A 15273-nucleotide genomic window follows, 5' to 3' on the forward strand; every position below is an offset into this window, starting at 1 on the left:
AGAATGTAAGCGACATAGTGGAAAGATAATTGCAGTTTGTGTGGACGTGTGTTTTCACAAGTTAAAATATATACACATATATACTGCTAATCAAATAAATGACCCAGCCCTGCATTATGGCCAGCTTTGCATTATGGACAAAAGACAGTGTGAATATTAAATCCACTTTTAAATATTTCCTCAGAGCAACATTGTCAAAGTTCAAGTCTGCTGCTAAGAGAGCACTCAGACTGGACTGGAGGTAAAGAAATTAAGACAGTTATAGTTAAAATACATTTGAGCTTTTGAACAACAATTAATTTTGTGTTAACAGAATTAATACAAAGTTCTATAATTGAGCAACTGTTAGCATAATGAAGGGATATCAGTGATCTGAGCTAGCGATTGCTTCATATTAAAGTGACAGAGTTAATGAGCTGTTTAAGTAATTTTTCTTTGCAGATACAATCAGGGTCAAATATGTCCCTGGAAAGAATTCTGGAAAGAATATGTAGATTATATTATTATTATCTTAAAGTTGCGCATCATTCTCATTCTTTCTTTGGCAATAATAGGGGGTTTTTTACATTTTTACAAAAATTATTGCAGAACATTTTCTGAATTTGATTAGTGCTTCAATAAAAGGTCAAAATACTGCGGATCAAATTCTCTGCTAGTGTAAAGTGGTGTACTAAACTCAAGACAAAAGCCATCCAGCTCTGTGTGGTTCCTCATTAATGTAGTCTTTAATGATTTTCTGTAGTCGTTGAGGTGAACTGCTAGTGTATTGGCATGGCTCTCCCTGCACCGCTGGAGTCTAAGCAGCCCTTACTGCTCAGAGGTTCTGTGCAGGACTTCCTGCTCTCCAGCTGTGTGACGTGCTTTGGGCTGCTCCTCTGCCCGGAGAACTGGTCATATGAATGTTAGTCCCACACCTGCAGTAAGGACAGGCTTTTTTTTTTTTTTTTTTTTTTTTACAAAAAAAAAAAGGACAGACAAATAGCTCTCCTTTTAAATATGATGTGAAACATGCAGTGTCTATCACTAAAATTTCAGCTTTTACTAGTAGCTAACAGTGAAGATGGCAAACGGAAGATTGAAGCTTTTCTTTTACATAGAATATGAAGCAGCTGTGATACAACAAAAAGTTGTGATAAAATACTTACTTGATAACAGCAAAAAAAAAAATCTAAAAAGGACTGTTTTTCAAAGATGATCAAACTAAAAGTTTTAGTCAAAAGTATGCATTTTTCTACCCTTTATATTCTTTACTGTTTTATCCGTACTTCAAGGTGAAAGTCTTCAAACAGTGAATTGGATTCAACTAGTATAAACCAATATAGCTTCACAGACAACTTCACTATTTTCCAGTGTAATAAGGGAAATAAGGAAAACCTGTAGCTGCTAAACATCTGAGCCATCTGTTTGAGGTTCTTCATAAGCTGATTTATCTAGAGTTGAGAGCTGTCTGTAAGATAGATGGATGCTTCTTGATTTAAAATGTCATGTGAGGGAATCGGTGCAACATTCAACTAATTACTTACTTAGACCCCTGACATTAGACTAAGGGAAGGTTTTATCTGAAGATTGCATGTTTCGTATAATTGTACAAAACACAAAATACAGTAGGTGCATACTAGGGGAATTATTTTGTGGAAATATTTGCATTTCTGCTGTGCAGCTGTAAGCATAATTTCTAGCAGCAGGTGAACTGATGTGATGTGGTTGATTGCAGGTTCCCGCAAGAGCTGAACATGGGAAAAATCAGTGCTGAAATCATGTGGACTCTATTTGCCCAGGACATGAAATATGCTCTGGAAGGTAATTAGAACAAACTATTAATTACACTAGAGAGTTCATCAAGACTGACTGCCACTGCAAGTCACACCTGGCATCAGATTTCTGTGGGTGGTAAGAGTTTTCTGACATTCTTGTTTAAGGTGTTTCATAGGTTAGTCAAAATGAAGTGCTGTAAATGAAGAAGATCATTGTACTGCAACTAAATTAAGTTATCAGTGGAAGAAGGAGACAAAACTGTAACTTGAAATGCTATTTCTTATTTCCTAAATCTGACAAAATCATCAATGTCCAAAGAACCACAAATACGCTTGCTAGAGAGCATTGTAGGCATTCCATATTTTCTTACTAGCTGAAAATGGCTAATTTGCAGTAAAAAACTTCTACAAAATGAAGTTATGGAGAAAACATACACAGATAATTAAACCTTTTTGTGTTCAAAAGGCAGGTTGTATTCATTCTAGTTCCAACAGAATCAAATGCAATTTCATTTTATTGTTTAAGACAGTACTGTGATTAACTATAAGTAAGATATATTCTTTTTCTCTATAGCAGATAATCTGTAACTAATGGTTTCAAACCTACTCATTAAAATATGGTTATTGCATAAAACCAAGTACAAATACCTACATGAAACTTTAAAAAAAAATACTGAAGAGAAGGAACTAAGGAAATAGTCTTAATTAATGATAGAAATATTGCCAGCCTATATACATGTATTTGTACAAACTTTTAGATCATTGTTAAAATCCTGACTCTTGAAAATAAGTTCATAGAACTCTAACTAGTATTTATTTTTGCAGAACAAAAAATGATGGTATTAGTTGAAGTTCACTAATTTTCTTTACCTATTAAGCAGATTTCAGGTTGTTGTGGTCCTCAAACCAGTACACAGGTTTAAATATGAGAAATGTAAGAGCATCTTAGTTTCCATCTGAGTATAGAGTTTCCATTAGAGTGTAGCTAAGGTGAATTGGAAACTAGATGGATCAAATCGGAATTTGATCAATAAACTAATTTTTTGCTTTGTAATATATGTAATATAATGCATTCTCTTAGTCTTGTACGTATACGATCTTTACAGATTTTCTCTCCATAATGGAAAAAAAAGTAAGAAAAAAAAAGTAAAGAAAATGTATATCAGAAACTAATTGTAAAGCAGTCAGTGCAGTTTATAATCTTATGGTCAACCCCAACATGATGTGAAAGTATTTATAATATAGAGCACTGTTTTTTAAAAAACAAAATAAAATTTTTCTCATCCTTTTATAAAAAAATGTTATTCAGAGAAAGAAAGGATTTATAGTGCTAGCCAATTTTTTTTACTTCCACAGTAACAGAAATAGCTAGTTGTGAGTTTTGCTTACCTGAAAATCACATTGCCTTCAGTCAAGCCTGCTAGTAACTACAGGGCAAGTCTGCCAGTGGTGAAAATAAGTACGAGGTTGGATTTAAACGACAATGCAACTCATCAGGCATAAAGGATTTTTTAAAAACAGGAATATTTGAAGATTAATGTCTCTATTATTTGCTCCAGGATGTCTAATGCAATATCAGTGTGGTGGTACTTTGATGATACTGTAGATTTTTATGATGATAAAGAAAAAGAGAGAAAAGATGAGTGCCTAGAATGGCTATTCATGAAAGAATTATTTTGTTCATTTCCTGTTTTGTTAATTATATTATTTGAATGTGTAATTTGCACACTAAGCTCAGCAGAAAAAAAAGATAGGAAGACAGGAAGGAATGAATTACAGGAGCAGTGATTATAATGTGTAGAATGACATCAGAAGACACGAGAAATCAAATCTAAGATGTGGGTAGGAAAAGAGATGTTGAAACTAATATTTGAAGGTGGTGTTTGTTCTATAGTCATGTCAGAGTGCATCAGAAGTATGAGTTTGAGAAAGCTAATGTCAGGCAGGAGATCATCCTTTGAGAGTGATCGATGAAGCCAAAAGCTACCAAGAGCTGAGAAGCATGAAAACCAAGTGGAAGCCACTATTTTGGGTTAGAACATATTCCCAGTTACATCAGTGAGAACAACGAGGCTGTAAATCAGGATCAGAAGGTGAACTGCCATTCAGCAGCTCAGTGTTGTGATTGCACTTATAGATAGCTAGCACTGATTAAGAAGAATTTCTAATACTCATCATATTGTCATGTGTTCATAACTTTGAATGTATAGTTATACTCTGCGTACAAACATCCCTGAGCTCCCCAGTGCTTGTACTATTTTAGCCATTGAACTATAAATGTTCTGTACTGCGACAAGATAATTCACTCTATTTGCTAAGTAGAGCGTACTGATCACTCAAAAGGCAGCTTCAGATCAAGCCATGGTTTGCGTCTTGGTTGTAAAGAATAGAACAGGAAGGTCTTGAGAAAGAGTTAATTATACAATAGGAAGCGTGGATGGTTGGGCGATCAGGACTTGAAAACAGATATTAATGTTATTGTCTTAATTCTTCAGAAAGATACATAGAGGGAGGCACTTGACTTTGTACATCTATTCCAAACCAGTCCCTGCGTATGGTCTTATCCCTGTGTTGCTGTGGATACTGTCTTTCTGAGGAGACTAAATGCCATTTTTGTCATTAGAAGTTCTAAGTCACTTCCAGAATCAGTAGTGAAACAGTTCCTGTGTATAAATAATAATTAAAGGAAATGGAAATTAATTACAAATTATTATAAATATACATAATTTCACCTTCTATGGTTTCATTCCTAAACAGGAACCTCAGTAAATCTAGTCACAAAATATAGATCAGCATGCTGTTTCTCTCTCCAGCTTTGCTGTTTTTTAAATCATTAATAATTTCCATGGATATTCTCTAGTTGTTAATAGCAATAAAAATTTTTCTTCCAATTCTACAAGATTAGTAGCAAGACCTTGAATATGGTCACACTTGATCCTCATGGTTTTAATGGACTTCACATTGCATTCTGCTACGCCAGTCTCGCCGTCCAAGTTGTTAACGTAAGCTACCATCTGTTCATAAGTAGTGTCCTGGCCTGTGATTGCAATCTTTGCCTGATTCCATTTAGTATTAATCTCCTGAAGCAGCATCTTTTGTTTTATAAAGTTGATTCCTTTCTGCATCCAATCAAGACGCAATGAAACAGTCCATCATCATTTGCAAAAGGATTGCTGATGTGATAAAAATGGTTAAATTAGCTTATCCAAGATCCGGTTTCTGGTTATTCTCACCTTATGTATTCCCAAATATATCCAGTCACTCCCATCAGCCTAAATTTAGGAAGTGAGTGTCATAACTGTTCTCTGACAGAAGACCAATGCTGGAACATCCAGCATACATTCCTTTTTCCTTTTTTCCTCGAGAGCAGTTCAGAATAGCTGGTCAGGGATGTATGGCAGTGCAGCCGCCTCTGGGAGACTCGCTGCTCTGCCGCAGAGCTGCCGCCCTCCTTTGTGACAGCAATGAGTAGGCCCTGCGAGCCAGGCACTGCCAGCCGTCGCACCCCTCTGCCTTCTCTTCTTTGATTCTTGCACAGGACAGTCTAGCTAGGAGGCTGCTGTGGCGACGTGGAGAAGACAGAGGGAACAGCAGCTTCCAGAGCAGCGGCCTTTTGCTAGAGAAGGGTGCAGTGGCTGCGTGTCTCTCTGAATACCAAAGCAAGATATTTGCATGTGACAGGGTAGATGGCTGCTTTGGGGAAAACTAGCTTTTTGGGTGAGGGAGGAAAGGACATCCCAAAGCACAGCTCAGGTCTCCACGGCTGCTGAGATCAGGGCTACGCTGTACCAAGTTGACGTGCCTTGCAAACAAAACGGTACTAAAATCTGGTATTGAGTTCGTAACTTCATTCTGCAGTATCTTCCATTTTAAATTAATAACCAGGTTTAGCCTTTGTGTAGTATTAAAAGTGTTATGCAAACTTTAATAAATTTAGTCCAAACCAGTTCTAATTTTTTTCCTGATCTAAGGAGCCTGGGATTATTTTCATGTATAGATTTTGCGTGGAGAAGGTATCACATGTTTCTCTTTGAGAAATGACTTCACTGGATTTGGCCCTTTTTTTTTTCCTCTTCTTTGCACGCTATTCATGAAGCAACAGTGATTTGCGTGATAGATTATACATTGTTGTTTGGCATTTAGTTTATATGAGCATATCTGAGCTTATAGCATGTTAATATTTTTGTACTGTCTGGTCCTCAAATTATTTTGTATTTATGGTACAAACAAATGAGAACAGAGAGAGCATTTCACCAGCAGTGCAAGTGATATGTTACTGTCTTCATACGGTAAGAAATCTTTTCCTTTCCAAGTATGAAGATGCAAAGGTTAAAAGATAATGAGGGAGTAATGAGCTGAGATTAGACATGCAATTATAAAAGTATCTTTTTTATTCTATGTCCTCAGAAATGTCTTTTTCAGATCTTTCATATCTCTAACTTTTGAATAGGTCAGATCAAATGTCCAAACCTATCCAGTCTGTTAGAAAAAGAACATTCTAATTGCTGTTATTATGCTAATCTAATTATGGTAGTGGCCAGAAGTCAAGACCAGGATCAGGACAGAAATTAATTAGCTGCTGTGTAAATACAGCAATAGACAGTCTCAATCCTGCAGAGCTAAGACTCTGAAGTGTCAAGCCTTATAAAAATAGAACAACAAGAAAGTCATTACAGCATTTTATACATTTAACGTAGGTTTGCTTTTTAAGTTTGCCATTGTCCTCAATGCACAAGCAGATATCCTCTTCCTGTTTGTCCGACAGATTCCTCTTTCCTGCCAGACACTGATTCAGTGATTTGAAAGAGAAGAGGCAGGTCTGTGAGTTGATGCTGAGCACAGAGACAGCATAGAAAAAAAACCAAAAAGGATAATGCTGCCCAGAGAAAGGTCACGCCATTTGGTGGCAGATTTCAAGTCTATTTTCTCTCCAACTTTACAATTTACAAATTTCCCCTTAAGACAGAATATAGCCTTAGCTTAGAGGGAGACTATTGAGCAGATCTGGGAAGGTGGGGCTGAGGTTATGGAAGGGAGAACAGGGCAGCATCCACCAGAATGCAGGGTTTAATCAGGGTATCGAAATATGAAATCTCTTAATTCTAGCGAATCTCATTCTGCATTTACACATTTCAACAAACGAATCCCACCCTCATTTTTCCAGATACCTGAGGAATAAAGAGTCATATGTATTCTCATGGGGGATACAGAGAGACTGTAAAGGCAAAGACAAGGAGATTACGGTCAGGGTTAATAATAAACATTCCTTTGGCATATAATCAATAAGATGGAATGTGACATGATTGGAGGAAGAGGGCAGTTAGAAATGCTCTTTGGCCAGCGTAACATGCTGTATGTACTGGAGGGCTGAGCTTTGTGAGTATGAGAGTACCGTTGAGTACCTATCACGTGCAACACAGAGATCCCCAGGCTTGCCTAAAAAGCACTGTAGCCATACCAAATGGAACTATTTTGTTGAAGTTAATTAGACCCACTAATTAAGACAGATAAAGTGGACAGACCTGTTCCCAGGAGCTAAGGTAATATTTCTTCATGGCATTGTATTATACTGTATCAGTGTGTCATATTACTTGGAACTACCTCAGAGATCCCTAGTATGGCACGACCTTGCACTTGGGGGTATGTCCACTACATCATTTTGTCATTCCCTAACCCATTTTCTTTCATATTACATACTGAGCAATAATCAAAACAGTAAGTACTACTGAGTGTTTATACTGCAGTACAAGTCTGCAATAATCTTATTAAGTTAAAGCTTCTTTATTTCTGATTGTAGGTATATTCATGGTTGTCCTCAATGTTACGAGAAAAAACATAGTGCACCAGTGAATGCCTGCCTTCGTTATTTAGTCTTAAAGTTGTCACTCAAGAATAGCAGTGTATGTTGCCCCAGATATTTAATAATGAAAACTCTGGCCTTATTTAATGTACTTTTAACCACTGAACATTAATCCTGGTCTGAAACATTGTTATTAGCTCTTACCCAGGCAGTCACTGATTGTAAAACATTTGTGTATAAACTTTTCCAGCGTTGCCTAATTATAGGCAAGACAATTTTGCTAGTCAACATACACTAGGACTAGCATGCTAGATAGCTCATTAGACTGTAAATGATGCTTTAAATGAATCCTACACTGATAAATAATTAGGGTTTATTTATAGCTCACATGGCCCTGTCCATTCCACAAACCAACGAGTTGAGTATGCAAATACAGGCGAAGTGTTCTGTTCAGCTGAAGGGGCTGTATATCACCTACAGGCGCAGGAAGAGAGCTCCTCTCATACCAAGGGGCGGCCAAGACTTCCTCTGAGTTTACTGGGTATCTCAGCCAGAAGAGTAATTCGCCTCTTCTTTCTTCTTCTCCTTGATTACTGTTCTTCAGCAGTAAGATGATACAACTTCATTGCAACTCACATTTTTACAAAAATTAGACTTACGTCTTTTGTCTGAAAGAATTTTATGGTGGAGGAGGGGAAGAACTCAAGCAAAATTGTGACTTTGTCCCCACAGAAAGTCACTTAAAGGACCTGCATTGTTTAGTGCAGTTCTGGATCTGCTGGTTGGCGAAAAGGTTCATCCTTTTCCTCCTACCGGAATGTCCCCTAAGGCAGTCAGGTAGTCCGGTAGCGAGGGCTTGAATTTCCCTTATTAAGGGGTTTTATTCCCCTGATCTCTGTCAGAGTGGCGCTGCATAATGCTCACACAGTAGGAGTGGAACCTAGCTGCTGCATCTCTTCGTGAATTCTGTGAGCTAATCACCCTGTGCTGTACACTTGTACTTTGGATTTCTTTCCTTTTAGAAACTGTAACCAATGACAGCTTTCTTAAAACAAAATATTTTTAATTGTCAACTAGAATAAAACATTTGAGTAAAATAAAATCTAAAGTAACAAGCAACTGCATGCTATTTTTAATCCTGCCTATTCTTAAACTTCACACTAACACACTTCGCAAAAGCTTTCCTTACACAGCAAACAACTGTTCTCCTCCCAGCCTCTTTTATTAAGTTGACTCAGTCTTTTACTTTCAGGACTTTTTCACATATGGAGATTCACTAGTGTCTTTTTTCTCCTATACATACACCAGTATATTCCCGCTTATGGGCAAGTGCATTAGTTCTAAACTAAACATTTGATCGTTGTCCCAGCACTCCCAGGAGAATAGGATAAATCCATTAAAACTGCTTGTTTCCACGTTATCTTTTAAAAAGCCTTAAGTGCAATTTGCTGGGTAACAATTAGAGAACACCTCTCTTTTCTGCCTTTGCTTCTGCTTTACAGGCAGCTCCAGATACAACACACGTAATTATTAAAGTGCAGCCTCACGTTTATCTTGCTGCCTGATTATTCCCGTTTTGTATTTCATTCTGCTAATTGCTTATAAAATGCTACCATGCCTATTTCGCAATGTTTTATGCTCACTTTGCACACTTGTGACTAGCCAAAGAGCAGAGAATCAAGTCTAAATGTTTCCTTCATCGAAATATGCATTTTTTAAAAATGAAACAATAAGTAAAGTTAACCTGTCATCAAAAATACACTGAAGATGCAATGCTGAATATTCTTCAGCAGTTAAGACCCAATACAATTAAGTTTGCCTTTATTGCCTTTGTTCTCTTTTCCTCCCAGGTTCAAGCATTACAATATAGCATTGAATTAGGTGATAACGTTTTCCGAGAAGCAGTGGTTTCCAAGAAGCGTGTATATTCTTTCTTGATTTTGCAATTTTTATAGGTATTAGAGATTTATGAAAGCCAAAATCAATGTAAACTGGATTCCTATATCAGCATTACTTTTGCTGTTTTATTACTTTCTGATTATGTGATTACTTTGAATAAATGTTGAAACTTCAGTACAAATTATTTGAAACTTCCACCATATTCTTCAGAACCAGGTCTTTAATAATGATCATAGATCTCGTATCAGATAGGATGGACCATTTCTTCTGGTCCTTTCATAGCTTGCATTTCCTTAGGCTTTCCATGGTAAATTCATGCACAAAGCAAGAATTCTACTAACAGTAGAAAAGCATAATTCAGATTATCTCAGTCCTTGGAAGCAAACGCTTATTTCCTTCTGTAATCAATAGCAGCTATGTGTATCCAAAGAAAGAATTTTGCCTTCAGGTGTTTGTTCTTTGAATATTATGGATCTGTTCAGCTTTCATGGTACGTAAATTTCACTCTGATGTGATACTGAAGGGTAAAAGCTATACTGAGGTTGATCTTAGTAAATTATTTGCTGTACTGGCATTTTTCTTTGTCTTAGTTTCAAGTAGGACAGAGCAAGTTTACACTTAATCAAGCTGAGTACCTTGCATCTTGAGTTGTCCTGTTGGTGATACACCCATCCACTTCTCTGGAAGTATTTGGCTGTGAAGTAGTAATTAATTGATGAGACTAATAGGCTAAATTTTCAATAAGGAGTGAAAAAAAAAAAAGCAACTAAGTAATGTTAAGAAGATATAAAAGTTAATTTGCCTAAAATAATTTGAAATGTTTAGGCAATATAACACGGTAGGTAAAAAACAGCAAATGTAATGTTTTGGAGTAGAGTTATTCGCGGCAGATTTGCCTATCCCTTGTGATATTACATGTTGCATCTTTTGTTGCGTTAGTATGTAACATTGGTATTTGATGCCCTTGAAGTTCCCACAAGCAGTCTACCTCTCCCAGAAAGCAATGTACAGCTTTGCCTTTTCAGATGCTTTGCAGCTGTCCCTGAACTCACTTGTACCTGCTGTGAAACGTGAAGCAAAGCAGAGCACTCCGGGCAAATGGCCTCTCACTTGGAGAGCTCCTCCTTGAACATAAAGCGCAATGTCAGATCAGCTTTTAAAGTGCACTGCATTAAGTCAAGGATTGATTAGCCCATTTCCACTGCAGGCAAGAAGACAAAAAAGATCAGTAAATTTATTTTTTCTCACAATTCAGAACGAGACAGTCTGCCTTCCTTCCCTGGTCTCTGTTCAGTGAGGAAAGATGACTCTGTGGTTAAGAAATCTTCGAACAAGATCTACACTACCTTTCAAAGTTCATGTATGTTGCCTTAGTAAATTCACTTGGTCTCCCTATACCTCAGTTTCCCATTTGTAAAATGTAATAGCACAGCTTAATCACCTCATAGAGATGTTCATGGTGTAATCCATTGCGTTTGTGAAGTGTTCAAAGATATTTTGCTGAAAATGTACAAGTAAATGCAGAAAAAACATTGAATATTTAGAAGTCTATTATGAAAGACGGTATATTTTTAAACGGAGAATTAGAGGGTTTTTTAGCTGTAAATCAGTTGTAAGTGCAATCCGGAAAAGGAGGTAATGACAGAAGTTTTTCAGTTTTCAGTTTATTATATTTATCTTGACACAAAGAGCCCTTTCAGAAAGGCCAGCAGTATTTCACATTATCAAAATCAATGTAAATTATACATAATTATCAATTAGTTGTGTCCTGCTCTGTATTTCAGTTAATAACCAGTGACTTCCATTGCCTTTAGCAAAGTACAAGAACCCTGGGCTGAGATGTCCAGTAGAATGTGATGTTTCCTTCTAAATCGGTTATGAACTTCATTGGAGTTTATGTTTTTCTTCATTTGTGGCCTGATCCAGTACTTTAGATTCAATCAGAGTCTTCCAGTTCATTTCAGTGGTACAGGGATTAAGTCTAGAGCACTGTAAGCATCATACCCACATTAGAAGAGGCAATAGCATAGCGACCGACTGGTGTGCTGTAGGGAATTGCATTGGGATCAGGTGCCCAACACAGAGGTGCATCATACTGGTGTAACGTTTCCATGGTGATTCAGAGGGAGGAATACGAATTCATACTCAATATCATTCCTCATAAGACTTCCTTAAGAGCTCTTCTTCCACTACCCATACTCAGTTTGTGCCATGCATGTACTTCCCAATTATACGACTGAAAGTTTGGAAATAGCAGGTTTTCTGAAACAGCCATTCTGAAAGACATAGATAAAACGTGCAGCTGATTAGTAAGTAATTACTGCAACTAATGTGGAATTATGTCACAACAGATGAAAATACCATCTGAGTTTTGACGGGAAATTTTGCAGTTAATCCAAGCGCCATTCCCTTATGCTTAGTCTCAATCATTTCCGTTTTAATAAGCTGTGGTGCAATAGCATCTATTTAACAGTCAAACCAACTGATTGTGATATAATTAATTTGCTACACATAAATTTTCTTTGTAATGGTTTTTCATCTCTGAAACATTATCTTTAAAGCCTGGAAACTGGACAAGATTTTTTGTTAGATATTCAGATATATTTATGTATATCTAGTCAATTTGTTCATTTTTTTACAGACAAATTTCCTTCTTGCGGTTCTTGTTCATAAGGATTTGAAATATTCTTCACCTCACTAGAATCCTTCAAGCAGTTTAACTGTATGTTGTTACAAAAACAGTGGCTAGGAAACTGCTGTAGAAAAAAAAAAAATTGCTCTCAGCTTGTATACATAAATATGAGAAGATTAGGGTTGAACAAAATATCAAATTGATTATCTGAATGTTTAAAAATTCCATCTTTTATGAAGGTTGTTAGATTACCCTTTTTTCATTTTTTAGCAACTAATCCATATAAAAAATAACATGGATACTCAGAGTGATGTTATTACTTCAAGGTTAAAAAGGAAAAAGAATTCTGTAGTGAACAGGTTTCTATTCCAGTTTGTTAAATGGCGTTATGTCTTTAGAGTCAGGTAGATGTTTCTGCTTAGTAAGTCATCATTATGTCTTTACTGACAAAATACTATGACACTAAAACATCAGACAAGAATGTAATAGTTGTATTGCAGTTTCTTTTTGCTTGCTGCCTTAAGAAAATCTTCTCAGCTTTCTTTAGCAATTGCTTGGAAAATGAGCACAAAATCAAACATGGTTCCGGAGTATTGCTGTTTGGTCACAGGCCTGTGCGGAAAGTACCTTGGATTATAGTCCTTCCTAAAATGGCCCTTCATACATTTTTCTGTAAAAGAACAATTGTCTGCAGTTACATTATTTGCTAGATACAGTGTCACCAGGTCAGTGGCTGATTTCATCACACACCAAACACATTTGCATATATTAATGCATTCCACATAATAGTCTTTTTGAAAAATCTCTCTTCTTTCTTGGTTACACAAACAGCACCTGAACAGAAGATTATTTTTTTTTCTCATTGTTATTGCTTACTGGAAGTCTTCATAAAGGTGTTACTGTAATTGTGATCTGTACAACTGGATGTGATCTGTACAATGACTCTTTATACTTTTTTTGTTGTAGTTGCAGTTACAATGTCTATTACTGCAAACCTGTGGAAAGCATATGTGCATTAGAGCATTACCCCTAAGGAGATATTAAAAAAAAAAAAAACCCACAGTGTAATCAATACTGTAAAAAAGATGCTGTTACTGGAACTGCTATAGATGAAAGCAGCTAAAGTGCCTCATACACACAGATTACAGTTTACAAATTTTACAGTTTACAGAAATCTTATCAGTATTTTTTTCATTGATTAATGATAGGGTAATATAGAATGATGTGCCATTATCACTAATGGAACTGCAAATGTCCTTATTATGAAGCTCAGTAGATTAATAGATGCTTATAAAAATATGCTGCACTACAAGGGATGTTTCGTAAAAGTAGCAGCACAAAAAAAAAAGATTAATAATATTAGGTTTACTATACTGGAGATTCTGTTTATCTAGAATCAGTTCTGAGGAAGGTCTAGTATTTCTATCATAATCTCTGCTGAGCACATTTGCACAGCATACAATTGGCAGGTTTAGTAGAAGGCTTACTCGGTGCTATAATAATTTTGCAAAGCAAGAGCGGACTTTTTTTAGATAGAGTTGTATTGTGCAGCTACTAATACATCTGTCTTCCAGAAAGTCCAGAAGGGATATATCTGTATAGGAAAACATGGTGCCAGCTTTCCTTCTGGGGAAAAAGACAGATATCCAAATATATCCAAAATATATCCAAATATATACATATATCCTGTGTTGCTCACAGTTGCATTAACTTGTGCAAGTTTTTCAGAGATTAAGAAAGCAATCTGCAGGTCCTAATCTAAATTTAGAATGCCTTCGGTGATGTTCCTGTTCTTTCTAACCCAAACCTGTGGTTACTGTGGATAAACCCATCTAAACTCAGATAAAATTGTCGTGGGCTGACTCATATGGGCACCTGTTTGTTCTGTGGTTTGTATAAACTGAGGAGGTATTACACGTGGATACAAAGTGACTTTGTAGATCATGTGAGGTATTTTCCGATGATGTCATAGGTTAATATTAGGAATTGAGGATGTATTTTTCACTTGTCTGTTGCTACAAGTAATATCCTAGGAGACTCTTATGAACTACTCTTTCCAAGGTATAATAGCCTGGAGAAAGTCCTCAATTATTCATGAGTGACTTTTATGCTCGTTTCTAATGTGTTATAATTTAGATCTTAACTTAAATGAGAAAATGTAAATGAATGATAGTATATGAGTTGTACCCTCCTGGACAAGTTTGCCCATCGTTGGCAGCAGCTCATTTCTAAAATTGAAAAAAGCGTTTGCTTGGTTTGTGATACTATAGCAAACATTCTTAAGTTGCGTTGTATAATCTAATAACCCATTCATGCAACACTTGAATGAAAAAATGCTATTCAGTTCAGAAATTCCACTCTATTGGGATGGAACATAAGACAGATTTTTCCTAATAATGACTTAAGCAGTAGATGTGCAGTGAATTTGATAGCAATAAGATAATTGTTCTCAGTCAAAGACTGGTGTCACTTGTAAGAACTCCCTGTTGTTGTTTGGGTATCTAGCTGTCTACAATAATAGGTTATGGAAAAACTCCTACCAGAATAAAAAGATAAGATTCCTCAGGTCTGTAGAAACTAAGAACCATGAGAGCACGCCTATGTCTTTCTGTGGTTCTGTTTAAGGCTAGTAACCAATGGTATGCTAGAGAGAATTTGTAGTACTCTTAATTAGAGATTTGGCATGAGCAAATGCAATGTTTAGACAGAAACTGATTTACTGATTTTTCTGGAGTGTGATGAAAAGGCACTGAAGGTGAAAATGCTAGCACAACGCTAAAAAGGCAATTAGAGTCCACAGGGGCGCTTCATAAGCTGATGCCCACAAAACTTCGTAATTCGTTGCACAATAATATGCTTCTGAAACAGTTATTTCTTGTATGGCACAATGGTATTACTAGAGTGCTGGTTTGGCATAATAAAACTAAAAATTTCGTGTTAATGTACCTAGTCAGATCTGAAAAACACAGAATATGCATTTTGCAGTGTGTTTGCACTGACAGAGACCTGAGTGGTATATTCAGGTGTGTGTATGACAGAGGATGGGACGCTCCCGCTGTTATGTAAAATCAGGTTCATATCCAAATGTATATGAAAAATTTGTGTAATACTGTGTTATAATGCAAGCAGAAATAAGGAGCTAAATCGGTGTTTGAAAGAGGTGAGTTCTTAATATGTACTATTTACAC

At 36.4% G+C, this 15273-nt stretch overlaps 1 protein-coding gene across 1 annotated transcript in view; it reads left to right on the forward strand.

The window, feature by feature from the left end:
* The window catches only part of UNC13C (unc-13 homolog C (C. elegans)), a 176190-nt gene that overhangs the window by 115441 nt on the left and 45476 nt on the right, over nucleotides 1–15273 (forward strand). The window contains exon 18 of the mRNA XM_009885724.1: nucleotides 1715–1800. Within this exon, the coding sequence (XP_009884026.1) occupies nucleotides 1715–1800 (86 nt within the window). The remainder of the gene's footprint in view (nucleotides 1–1714; nucleotides 1801–15273) is intronic.

Source organism: Charadrius vociferus, unplaced genomic scaffold, assembly GCF_000708025.1.
Source record: "Charadrius vociferus isolate BGI_N301 unplaced genomic scaffold, ASM70802v2 scaffold325, whole genome shotgun sequence".
Lineage (NCBI taxonomy): Eukaryota > Metazoa > Chordata > Aves > Charadriiformes > Charadriidae > Charadrius > Charadrius vociferus.